The 12,399-nt window shown below is 34.0% G+C and overlaps 1 protein-coding gene and 1 long non-coding RNA gene across 2 annotated transcripts; both read right to left on the minus strand.

Moving 5' to 3' along the window:
- Positions 1 to 1,961: 1,961 nt before the first annotated feature.
- Positions 1,962 to 8,422, minus strand: LOC125668050 (dynein axonemal assembly factor 5-like). Its single transcript, XM_048901791.2, has 10 exons — positions 7,755 to 8,422; positions 7,030 to 7,272; positions 6,000 to 6,086; positions 5,386 to 5,618; positions 4,536 to 4,745; positions 4,157 to 4,294; positions 3,851 to 4,019; positions 3,399 to 3,697; positions 2,846 to 3,194; positions 1,962 to 2,153 (listed from the first exon to the last, which is right to left on the minus strand). Exons 1-10 carry the CDS (start codon positions 8,383 to 8,385, stop codon positions 2,026 to 2,028), a joined length of 2,487 nt encoding a protein of 828 aa, XP_048757748.2. The 5' UTR covers positions 8,386 to 8,422; the 3' UTR covers positions 1,962 to 2,025.
- A 2,672-nt stretch (positions 8,423 to 11,094) lies between these two features.
- Positions 11,095 to 12,364, minus strand: LOC125670587 (uncharacterized). The gene is made up of 4 exons (XR_008802226.1): positions 12,096 to 12,364; positions 11,727 to 11,881; positions 11,402 to 11,519; positions 11,095 to 11,201 (listed from the first exon to the last, which is right to left on the minus strand). It is a non-coding gene; the product is annotated as an uncharacterized LOC125670587 (long non-coding RNA).
- Between the last annotated feature and the right edge of the window lie 35 nt (positions 12,365 to 12,399).

Here is a 12,399-nt window from a genome sequence, read left to right on the forward strand (position 1 = left end):
TGATGCCGGACATAAGTTGTGAGGGTTATCTTGCTTGAACAATTTGAGGTGGATAAGATTTGTAACAACCCCCCCTCCCCCCCGAAAGATGATGAAATAAAAATAGAAGAGGTACATGTATATGCATGCATATGTACAATAATATATGTTTATTGGCATTTTTGTTTTATTACTTTCGCATCAGAGACTCCAACCGCAAAAGTTATATGTATATAACAAATTCATAATACATGTAGCAAAACCCAAACTATAATTATAAAGAAAGTGAAAAATCCTTGTTGTGTCCGGCATGTTTAAAAACTACACGGGACATTTTTAATTGTTACACCGACTATAATGAATTGTTTATAAAAATTTGCGCGAACTTGCACATTATTTTGCATTAGTCCATTTTCCGCAATATTTCAGGAAAAGTTACTCTTTCCCTTGTCAAGACGAGATCAAGTACAAGGCTTTTGAATTGATTTGATGCATGTGATAAATTCAGAGACTAAAGGTATTGTACACTGAGCATGAGTGTAACAAAAAATCTCAACTTATAACAACGAAACTCAAACGACAAACAAGACTCTAAACTTGAACTATGAAAATTCAATGGAACATTTCAGATATATAAATTTATTTAAATCTATTGAAAAGGTAATCTAGTCGAATTATATTCAAAACTCCCAAGTCAGAAAAGCATTTTTCCCCCTGAGCAATGAACAAGCACTCTGGGAGTATTGCATGGCAATACATAGACCCCTAGATTATGAACTGCAACAATATTCGAAGTTCCTTATGTGGGTTATGGCAAAGAGGAAAATTGGGAAACAAGATAGGAATGGTTGGAAACCAACTACTATTCAGGTACAAAGACAAGACCAAGAAAAAAGACAAATTTATAATTAAGTTTATGTCTTTAACAAAGTCTACTCATTTTTATTGGACAAGAAAAATTCTTTGATCATTATCGAATAATGGAAAGATATTTAAAGAATAAAAATTGAAACAGCTGATAAATTATATCTCAGAATGAAATGGCCTAACAAAAACCTATTAGTCTTTTTTATGAAGTTTCAATATTATTTTTATAATATATTTTCAGAAATACCATTTTATATTACGGTATTCAATGTATAACGATCATACATGCATTTCATATCTAATAAATGGCTGGTACAATTTTTGTAATCATGGGGAGTTTTTTAAGGGTTCATCAAATAAAAATAATCCACAAGAGAAATTTACAAAAAATTCCATTACTGGTTAACTTATTTCTTCTTAAATTTTACATTGCAGTCTTATCTATGGAAAGAACAAGTTTTATTAAAATATTCTTAAAAGATATAAATTATTGTATTTTCATACAAATCTCTTGGTAAAAAGTTGCATAAACTTTCTATTTATAAAAAAATGAAATAAATCATAAATCATTTACCACAGATATTTTTACAAAATTAAATTTTCCTCATTTTCATCAAAGGTGGATAATTCTTCCAAAAAGGTTATAAAGTGCAAATTGGTCAGCGTCTTATTATGTACATTAATACTATTTCAATACTTTTCCTTTTTACGAGTACAAATGTACTTTGGTTTGCATATGCTATTTCATATGTTCAGAAACAAATATTTCAAAAATGTGTAAAATCATAAGAAGTTCCTACAAAATGATAAAGCTTCCAATTCAATACTTATGGACAACTTCTGATTATTTCACATTTTTGTCTTATTTAATATAAATTCTGTCAATAGTTATGAATTATATAAAACAAAGTATTTGTCTACCCTCCCATTTCTAAATGCTTTTTAGAAAAAACACAAACTATTTCTTTACATCTACATGTATGTAATTTCTGCTTTTACCAAATACTTTAATATTTCGGCAAAAAAAAAAAAAAAAAAATTCTTGAAAAAAAAATACAGATTATAATTTCTATGAAACTGCTATTAATTAAGTTAAACAGAAATAAAAGCCTCAACATAGTGTCATCATTTATTGAATATAGGGAGAAATCAATGTCTGGCAGAACACAATGGCAGTGGTTACAACAGTCCCTTTAAGTGTTCCATCAGCTTATTACAATACACAGTGGTCCTATGTTTGTGTTTGACCTCCTCCACTTCCTGAAGTAACATAGTGGGGCATATAGACCCTGATTTCTTCAGTACCTCTGTAACACAGAATAAAACAGTGTAATTAGAAAATGTATGACCACTTCTAGCTCATCTCAGAAAATTCAAGTAGAAGTGTTGCAAAGTTTCAACCCAAATGCAAACTAGTATTCATGCCATTTAATTAATTTTTTGGAAAAGACAAAATTATGTAAATTTGTACAAAATCCATGCATTTTCCATACAAGCAGGTTTGGTAAAGACTCAAATTAAGCAAAAACTTGTTGCAATGAATACACTGTATAAAGTCTGCATTCAGAATCTGCAACATGTCTGCAAGTGTATTGCCCTATAAACTCAGAAAAGGATCTACTAGAACATTTTAACCTGATCAGTCCCCCAAGTCAGTGTACATACAACTTCATAATTAATCCATAAATCAATATCACTTATAATGATTGATTGATGTTTTCTGCCACACTCAACAATTTTTCAGTTATCTGGTGGCGCCCAGTTTTTATCGTGGAAGAGAGAACCCAGATATAATGTACCTGGGAAGAGACCACCGACCTTCCACAAGTAAACTGGGAAACTTTCTCACTTACCGGCGCGAGCGGGATTCGAACCCACGCCGAACAGAGGTGAGAGGTCGTGTGATTTTGAGCGCAATGCTCTAACCACTCGCCCATGGAGGCCCCTCATTTATAATGTATTCTGTTACAATGATTAACCTCACTGGAAATTTACTCACCTAATATAGCCTCTTGTATCTTCTGTTCTGGGTCATCTAGATGTACTAACAGTCCTTTGTAAATGGCTTCTAAATGAGCTCTGTACAATGTGACATCATAACCATTCTCAAAGCAGTCAAAGTAAGCTAAAAACGTCTTGGAGACAGTGATTCTAACTTCATCACTACTGTCATCTAAACGTTTGAGAAGATCGGGGTACATGTTGTGCAATCGATCTTGACCTAATTCTCCACCCATCAGATCAAATAATCGGGTCATCACACGACAACAAATAAGACGGGTACTTTTGTTGTCATCATCCATTGTTGTAATCATTTGAGTCAGAAGATCTTCAACAACTGGGGACAGCTAAAGTGAACCAAAAACATTGACAATGTAAAGGACCAGCTATTATTTCAAATAAAGAACAGAAACATACTTATATCTTTCCTTTCTATAGATTTAAAGCATGTTCATCTTATGGCATTTCAGGGGATCATCAGGACTACACATACTATATTTATTTCTACACATACATGTATATTTCTTTCTGCGTAAAGATGTAACACACACCTTTTCCTTGTTGAGCATACCACTCTGTAACAATGCCCACATACAGGAAGTAGCCGTGGTCCGGATGGCCCCTGCCACCCGTCCAGCCTTCCACAGACAGTTGGGAATTATGATGTCCTTCACTACGGATACTGCAAAATCACCAAACTTATGACACGAATCTAAGGTAGAGCTGGAGGTCATTACAAGCCTGGATAGCAAGGAGAAGAACTTCAGTCGCATCTCAGGGTCTTTATCTGGGTCAAAGTTGGTCACAAAAATTGGTATGACATCATCCAAGAGATCTCCTACCACAGATCCTTGTGAGAGAAAATTTGAAAAGATCAGGAAAACAATAAAAATCAAAACATGCTTCATTAGGTTAAAAAACTTTTCCTATACAACTACCATTAAATAGTGCACTAAGTGGATTAACCATTTAGTATAGTATTTTAGAATTATCTTTGACTTACCACATTCAATCAGTACAGTGTCAAACACCAGCCTCTCAGTGGAATGAACAGACCACATGTTAACCGTCTCTTTAAGATGATCTATCAATGGTTTGGTGTGCTTACTAAACAGTTCCTGTCTGGATTCCATAACCTGAACTTTGTATAATTTCTCTAATTGCTCATTCACCTATAAATCAATTAGAATAGATTAATTCAGTACGAAAGCCTCTTCATATTAAGAAATGTAGTAGGTACATCTAAATATTTAATGAAATAATTAATACAGACTACACATCATTTTAATAGTGGTTCTGGGCCGTGTACCTGTTCCTGGGTGTTCTGGTTCTGGGACAGGATAGTGATCAGGAGGTCAAACAGTTGCTGACTAATTGCCGCACAGTCCTCCACACACACCTTCAGAATGGCTGCTGTACAGTTTAATAGCTGGGAATGCATCTGCACCTGTTAGTATGATACTGTGTGTAATATCAGCTGTGTATTGCCTATTGGCCAAAACTGATTCAAAACTGCACCCTAAATCTCCAGTAAGGTGCTCTATGAACTGATTTGTCTGATCACCAGCAATAAAAACTGGTCTAACTGCACCAGCAGTGAAAACTGAAATGTTTGTCTTCATCATATGGTTGTATGAACTGAGCTATCTTTATAGTTTGCCCTGTGCACAGAGGAAATAGGTGCTTACCTGTGAGGTATAGCAGATGTCTGTGTCATTCAGAGATGAGACAATTTTCGGCAGGTAAGACCTCAGTACTGGTCTCTCTGATCCCCTGATGATTGCGGCCAGAATCATCAGTGGACTGAAGGACTGCATGGACTTCATGTTGGACAGTATCATCTTACACCAGACCTCTGGGGACACAAAGTACCCCACCAACTCTGCTGCCCTCTGTACCTAGAGGGGGTTACATAATATAGTTTATGATTAAAATATCAGTAATTAAAAAAGCTATGCTTATCAAAATATGGTATACATTCTAACATCCCATTAAATTCTATCTGGTTATTATCCTATCTTCACTGACAATACCCCTAAGATGTTCTTTTAATCTCTGAAATTCCACATGATAAATTTTATGTAGATTACCAGAGTAAGTACATGTACGAAAGGTCATTACTTATTTCCAATCTACAAGCATTAAATGATCTTTTTTTTTTATATTTGAATTGTTAGAAGACATGAGTATGTATTATTTCATGCAATGATTAATTAGTGTTTATGTTCTGTTGACATCAACAGACAAATTGACTATGCGAATAAATCATAAATAAATTTTAAGTGTGAAAATGTCAAGTTTAACACACTGTAGTTCAATAAAAGCACAATAACCCCAATTTTTCTTTCTAATTTCACCCCCACCCCCCTTCAATGTAGATATCAAAAATATACTTCCCAAAAACTTGAAATGCTACAAAACTCAGTTGTAGACCTCTTTAACAGCAAAAATAGTTAAAATATGATGCATTCAATTCTAGCATGATTGGATATAAAATAATAGAATACATGTATATCATATATTTTGAAGTGTTCCTACATCTTTGACCACTTGAGGCTCTTCGTCCACACAAGCTCTGTACATTCCAGAAGTTAGCACTGCCATGTGTTGGGTGACATAATCTTCTGCATTCAGAAGCAGCCAAAAGAGGAGAGCTGCTGACTTCAGTCTGGTGGCTACCACCCAGTCTGTCACATCCTTCATCAAGGCTGGCAGGATCTTGGACAGGTGTCGCATGATCAGAACTCGGCACCCCAAATTTGGTCTCTCAACTAAAGTATTTAGATCCTCCATATCAAATTTCATATCAATATGAAGAGAATTTCAAAAATCACTAAATAAATACAGTTTTCAGTGAAGAGATTCTCAGTGCAAAATATAATACCAGTAATATAATTTGATATTTCTTTAATGATCTGATAATGTAATCATTTACACATCCTTTGGAGTTTTACACATCTTCATTTAAATTTCAAATTCTTGATAGAGATAATTTACATGTACAAAGAAATAAAAATGTAATCCACACTAAATGTTTAAGCATTGGATCTAATTAATTTTGGACACATTTTATTTTAAAACTACTTAATATTTTTCTTGAAAATAGCTTATTTCTACTTTAACCATGCACTTGCTCATGTTTCTACACTAACCATTTAGTGGATAATGAGCTGGTTTTTCTTTGGAAAAATCTAATTGGTCCTTTAACTCTTGTTCATTTTCTTTTTCATACTTCAATCCTGAAAAATAATAAAAGAACATTGAAAGATTCTTTGGCAGACATTTTAATTAGTCAGTGAATTGCAGCTATAAAATATCTACAAATTCATTAAGAAAAGCTTCCCCCAGCAGGTTAAGAGCATCATAAAGAGCAGTCATTGTCAGCTGTGAGAATTTAAACATCTCAGAATGAACTCAATGAGGTTTAAATCAAGTAAATTGGAATGGAATCACACATTTGTTTCATATAAAAAGAAGAAATATTTTGAAGTTGTAATGAAAACCATCCATTAAAGGTTGAACAACAAAGAAGTTACAGTTATGGAGGAAAGGATTTGCTGTATAAAGAATATAGGGAAGATGCAACATCAAATCACAAATGGTTGTGCATCCATGACTGTATTATCCATGCAAGTTTGAATCAAGTGGGGTTCACAGCAATACTTTGATGAAAATGGATCATTTAGAAAACTTTAGACAAAAAAAATATATAGGTTGGTTTCCACTTTCACCTCAAAATTTCTAAGGGTTGGTAGGTAGGTAGCTTTTTTGTTATTGTTGATTTTATAGGTTGAATAATTTTCTAATGATTTAGTACCCTACTATGCATAAAATAAAGTGATTATTTAGTAATCAAATAAAATTTATATGATGAATCAATACATGTTTTGGAATCTGTCTAGTATTAGTGCATAATAAATAACTTGATAAATAAGTCAATAAATATACTCTTGTTGTAGTGATGACATTTGCAAAATCCATGGAATGGGAAAAATGTGTTAGGGTCGGCAGAAATTTTCAGGGTAGGTAGGGAAAGTGGAAACCAACATATATTTTTTTGGCCTTAACTGGCTAATCGCACCATAATATGCTGATGATGCTGGAGCCAATGTTGATTATCAGGCTATTCAGACATTCACACTGGAACTAATAAAGAGTTTGAATTCAAAAATTATTCCATACCTGTGTCATACCACAAGGAATCGGCTAACTCTGAGATCTCTGGCTGTGTGTCCGCTAGGCCAGTCAACAGAAGAGGTATCAGTTTGTGGTGAAAGGAGTAGCGATCAGGCAAGTCCAACAACCAGCCACCAACCACTTTAACTACAGCCTTTCTCACTGCTGGGGAATCGTCAAATAACCTTTGAGCCAAATGTGGTACAACACTTTCCATTGATTTACCATTGCCATACTGAAGTACATTACCTAAATAAACACAAAGTAGTAATATGTACTCTGGCTTCGAATTTCATCTATCAATTTGGCTTGGACTCAGTTTGATGCTTTGAGTTTTTGACTGATACATGAACTGGTCTGTTGGTTTAAAAAATTGTATCTAAGTTGGATCTGAGTTATGATTTAGGTACTCAGTTTTATTCTGAGCCAAGGATTGACATTAACTGTTTTCAATTAGGCAAGTGAACTTTTCATTAGAAATGTGATATCTTACATAAAATATTGAATTCAATTCTATATTCCATGATTTCATCACACGTTTATGTTTTGGAAAATCCTCGGTAGCATTTCTACTTAGGTGATTAAGTCGAACTGAAAATAATCAACCCTCTATTTCATAACAACACTCAGACTGACGGAAGCTTCTATGTGACAAGTTAAATAGTTAGCAGTGTAACAAATAACTAACCCACAAATAAAGAATAGAGAGTACTGGTGAGGGTTTTTCTTACCAATTGTTTCTACTACCAATGTTCTCACTTTTGCATGCTGATGTGTGATCGTAAGTGAAAGGAGTTTGATGAGAGATTCTGATTGCATGTGAAAATATTCAGGAATAGCTTTCGCAATTTTTGATGTACATCTGCAACTCTCTTTCTTTACATCCGGAAATGGGTCAGGTATTGTCCTTTGGAGAATCCTCATTAGGTCGTCTAAATACACGGACAGTTTCTTTCCAGAAAATTCTAGAATCTCTGATAGAAATTCTATCAACATGAGCCGAATTTCCTCTGATGGTTCTGTGATTTCTTGTTGACCAAGTCTTTGAACAAGAACTGGGATAACATACGGTAAACTTTCGTCCGGTTTTTCCACGTTTTTCATATATTCCCGAATAATATTGATGGATAGTTCTCGACATTTTTCAACGGGATCAAAGAAAATTTTCAACAAAGGTTTCGCTACTTCACTAAATACCAACTGAAGTTCCGGTGCTGCTAGAGGCGGTTTTCTTTCTAATGTATCTTTCTTAATGCTTTCTAAGGCTTTCTTTCTTGTATTTCTATTTTCTTCTCCCAAACAGTTTATATGACGGGCGATTCCTTGAAGAACCGCATTGGAATTTTGGTCTACGCACGCCATATTGTTGATCGCAACGCCTCGTTCTCGTCTTCTGACCGACTTGCTTGAGCGTGCCACTCCGGGGTTGTAAAGGTATTCTGAGTAGGATCAATATCCTCTTCATCTTTGTAGATTAGTTCATAATGCATCATTATAAAAATTGCAACAAAGTATTTCGTTTTTTCTTTGATTTTTACATGTAGAGCAACGGGCAGATTCAGAAGAAAAGAAAATACCAGTGTGTGTGGGGGGAAGGGGGGGGGGGGGGGGCGGCTAAATTGGTACCTTTTCCAAAATATTAAGCTGACTTCCTTCAAACATGAATGAAAATGTAAACATCAGCAATATATATCTATTTCTTTTAGATTTAATTGCCTAGCTGGCTCGATCAGTCGGTATGCATGTAGATCTATAGCCTATTTTGCATAAATTCATAGAAGAAAGCAGATTTTTGTGCAAAGTGAAAAGAAAATTGATATATGAAATGCTTTGTAAATATGCATTGAAACATTGTATTTCATATAATTATTATCAATTGACTGTTTTAGAAAAGAAAATTAATGAACCTGGTTAAAAAGTGGAAGGTTTTTCTTTGGGGGGGGGGCTGTTTTTTTTTTGTTTTTTTTTTATGACTTAAAAATCCCCATGTAAAAGAAACAGATGGAATATTATTGTTCTTGTATTGTATGTCTTTGGTATAAATGCTGATCAATAAAAGAGGGGGGGGGGGGGGGGGGGGGGTCGACTGCTGATCTCAGTGTAGAACACGGGTTCGAGTCTACTTTTCATCCATATCAAATTTTAACTTTCATATTCCTACGTTTAGTTACCGTATTGGATATGTATTAATTTTTTTAATTATTTGATAATTTTTGATTTTATTCTTTCAAATTGAAGAGAGAGAGAGAGAGAGAGAGAGAGAGAGAGAGAGAGAGAGAGAGAGAGAGAGTTTAACCTTAAATTTTGATTTAAATCTTTAAAATTCATGACTTGTCTGCTCATTCATTACTGTGTCTACAAGTATATTACACACATCCTATACTGTGTCTATATTACACACATCCTATACTGTGTCTATATTACACACACCCTATACTGTGTCTATATTACACACATCCTATACTGTGTCTATATTACACCCCCAATGTATGTTTGTTTCTTGTTACTCAACCTAGCTACATGGACTTAAAGCTGTCGACCTGGATTTTTTCGATCGATATTTAGGGGAAAGGGGGGGGGGGTCATTTTTTAATGAGAACTCGGTGATTACATCATTTAGTAACTCGAGTGCTTTCTTAGATATTTATTGTTAATGTTCAGCATGAAGATGAACTTCCGTTTTTAATGTCATGTCCAAAAGACCCGTGTTTCTCACATTGGTGGTTCTAAATCAATGCCGAGCGTTTGGAAAGGATCAGTCATTACAAGTTTATGTTTACTATGGCACTAGCAGGACTCAAAACTCACGACCTGCTACCTGGATTTTTTAAATTTATTTATTTTATTTTATTTTTTTGCCTTGCATGGTAACAAGAAACGAACATATAGATATATTTTTTTTTGGCCTAATCTCAGTGAGATTCTTTAAGGTTGGATATAATATATTTGGAGTGACACCTACGGTAGACGTATATTAGTCCAATATATCCAGCCTCGTCGAATCCCACTTAATGATTGAGACTCACGTGCGGTTTCTTTCACTGTTAATCCTAGAGAGGACTTTCTGCGATTGTTTTCTTTGAAATCGGGGATTGATTTTTTTTTTACATTTGTCAGGTGATTGTACCATACCCAAGGTGTCTGATGACACTCAACAAAATTAGCGAATTGCTGATTCTTTCACCTTCGATTGCATGATTCTTTAATATCTGAAAGGGTGGGAGGTTGTGGCAAAACATCAATGCAATATCTATCTATGATGATAAAAAGTTCAGGAAACCATTTGATCTACTTTTAGCCCTAAAGTAGATCATGGTGCACATTTAAGTTGAAATATGAACTGATTATGTATTTCTCTGAGAGGGAGGTTGTGACAAAATTTCAGAGCAATGCCTGTTGCCATACTGGGAAGAAAAAACCTGGAAAACTGTCTGGCCTATATTTTTAGCCCAAAAGTAGATCAAGGATGGACCAATCCAGCTGAAATGCAAACTGAACTTGTATTCCTCCGAGAGGAAGCCTGTGACTAAATTTCAACGCAATATCTGTATTTGTAATGAAATAATGTCCGGAAAACTGTTTGGACTACTTACCCAGGTAGCACAACAACGTTATTAAAACGTTGTAAAAACATTGTGAAAATGTTATGAAAACATTTTCTAAAACGTTATTATAACGTGATTTGTATGGTTTTTTAAACGTTGGCATAACATATTTTGAAAACATTGTACTGCAATGTTTTGTAAACATTCCTAAGAAACGTTTTCATAACATTTAGAAGAAACGTTTTGAGAACATTTCTAAGAAACCATTTGAGAACATTTAGAAGAAACGTTTTAAGAACATTTATAGAAACCATTTGAAAACATTTAGAAGAAACGTTTTAAGAACATTTATAGAAACCATTTGAGAGCATTTAAAATTCAATTTTACAAGATAATTCAATTTTACAAGATACATTCTTCCAACAATTTTGATAAATGTTTTCAAACCCTTTCACCAATGTTTTTATATACTGTGAATATGTTTAAAAACCTGAACCGTAATAAAATAAAATAAACAAAAGTCTTCTTTGCAAATAAAATTTGTATTTTTGGAAAAATCAGTCCATATAATATTAATTATTCCGAATCTGATGGAAATTCATCTATTTGTATCGACTTCTTTCCCCCTTTTTTCTGAAAAAGAAAGATTTGAACATGAAACATAAATTTACAAAATTATTACTCATTTATGCGGACAACTGCATGTACTATGTGTATTCACACAGCTGATGAAGACAAGAAACAAGTGCTATGCTACAGAGTTGTATAAACAGACCAGCATAAGGTTTAACAATGTTTTACTGTATTTTTCTGATGACAAACTTCATATATACCTTAGCATAATTTAGTTCCTCAATTAAGGAAGGTATGGGGCGAATCTGAGGACGTCTAAAACTTCTCGTTTGATTGTCGCAAACGAAACAGTTTTCTTTGATGCTTTGCGTGCAGCAGCTATAAAAATGTGAAATGGAATTCATTGTAAAAATTATATATTAAATCAATGCATGTGTTTAAAACAGTTGAATTACAACATCAATCAAAATGACATGTACTACATATACTGAAATGAAATCATGAGGACAAAAGTGATGTACTTATATGTTTTAGTTTATTATCATTTTTTATTTAATATACCAAATTTGTATTGTTTAAACTTACAAAGAATGATTTTGTACAGGGGTGTTCCAATAAAGGCTATTTTCCCTTTCTGTCCAGTGCCACTAAACTGGCTCATGCAGTTGTTAGTCATTACAGATCTCATCACAGTTCTGCTAATCTCTCCTTCCACCCTGCAGAGAGGCCATGGCATTTATCTAAAACGAATGTCATGTTTTAATTATAGTACAATATGAATGTATAGTACATGTATATGGATTTTACGGATGAAAAGACGAATTATTAAATTAATCATACTTAAATCAGTACCCTTTATAGATATACACATAAGCAATTTAATTCCTTATACCAGTTTCTTCTTTGCACTCTCATCTAAGGAGAAATTATTATTAACTACAAAATTATACTCACTTTAACCGACTGTTCACCAGCTCGCAGACTCTGTGTAACAAGAATGGCTTGGGTTTTCCAAAACTTTGACCTACACAGCATATCAAATCGCGAGAAAATTGCGTAACTATAGGATCGGCTGTATGAGTCTTGGCCATAGTGTCCCGCTGTGTCATTCCATTATAACTCTCTGTAAACACATTGAAAGGGGGAAATTAATTCCCAGAGCAGAGCATGCATGCCCACAAGCAAATGAAATGAATTCCATTGTTTAAAATATTGTTAAGTTAAAAATAGACCTTTACTCTTTTTTGTATCAAAGATC

Source organism: Ostrea edulis, chromosome 4, assembly GCF_947568905.1.
Source record: "Ostrea edulis chromosome 4, xbOstEdul1.1, whole genome shotgun sequence".
Classification (NCBI taxonomy): domain Eukaryota; kingdom Metazoa; phylum Mollusca; class Bivalvia; order Ostreida; family Ostreidae; genus Ostrea; species Ostrea edulis.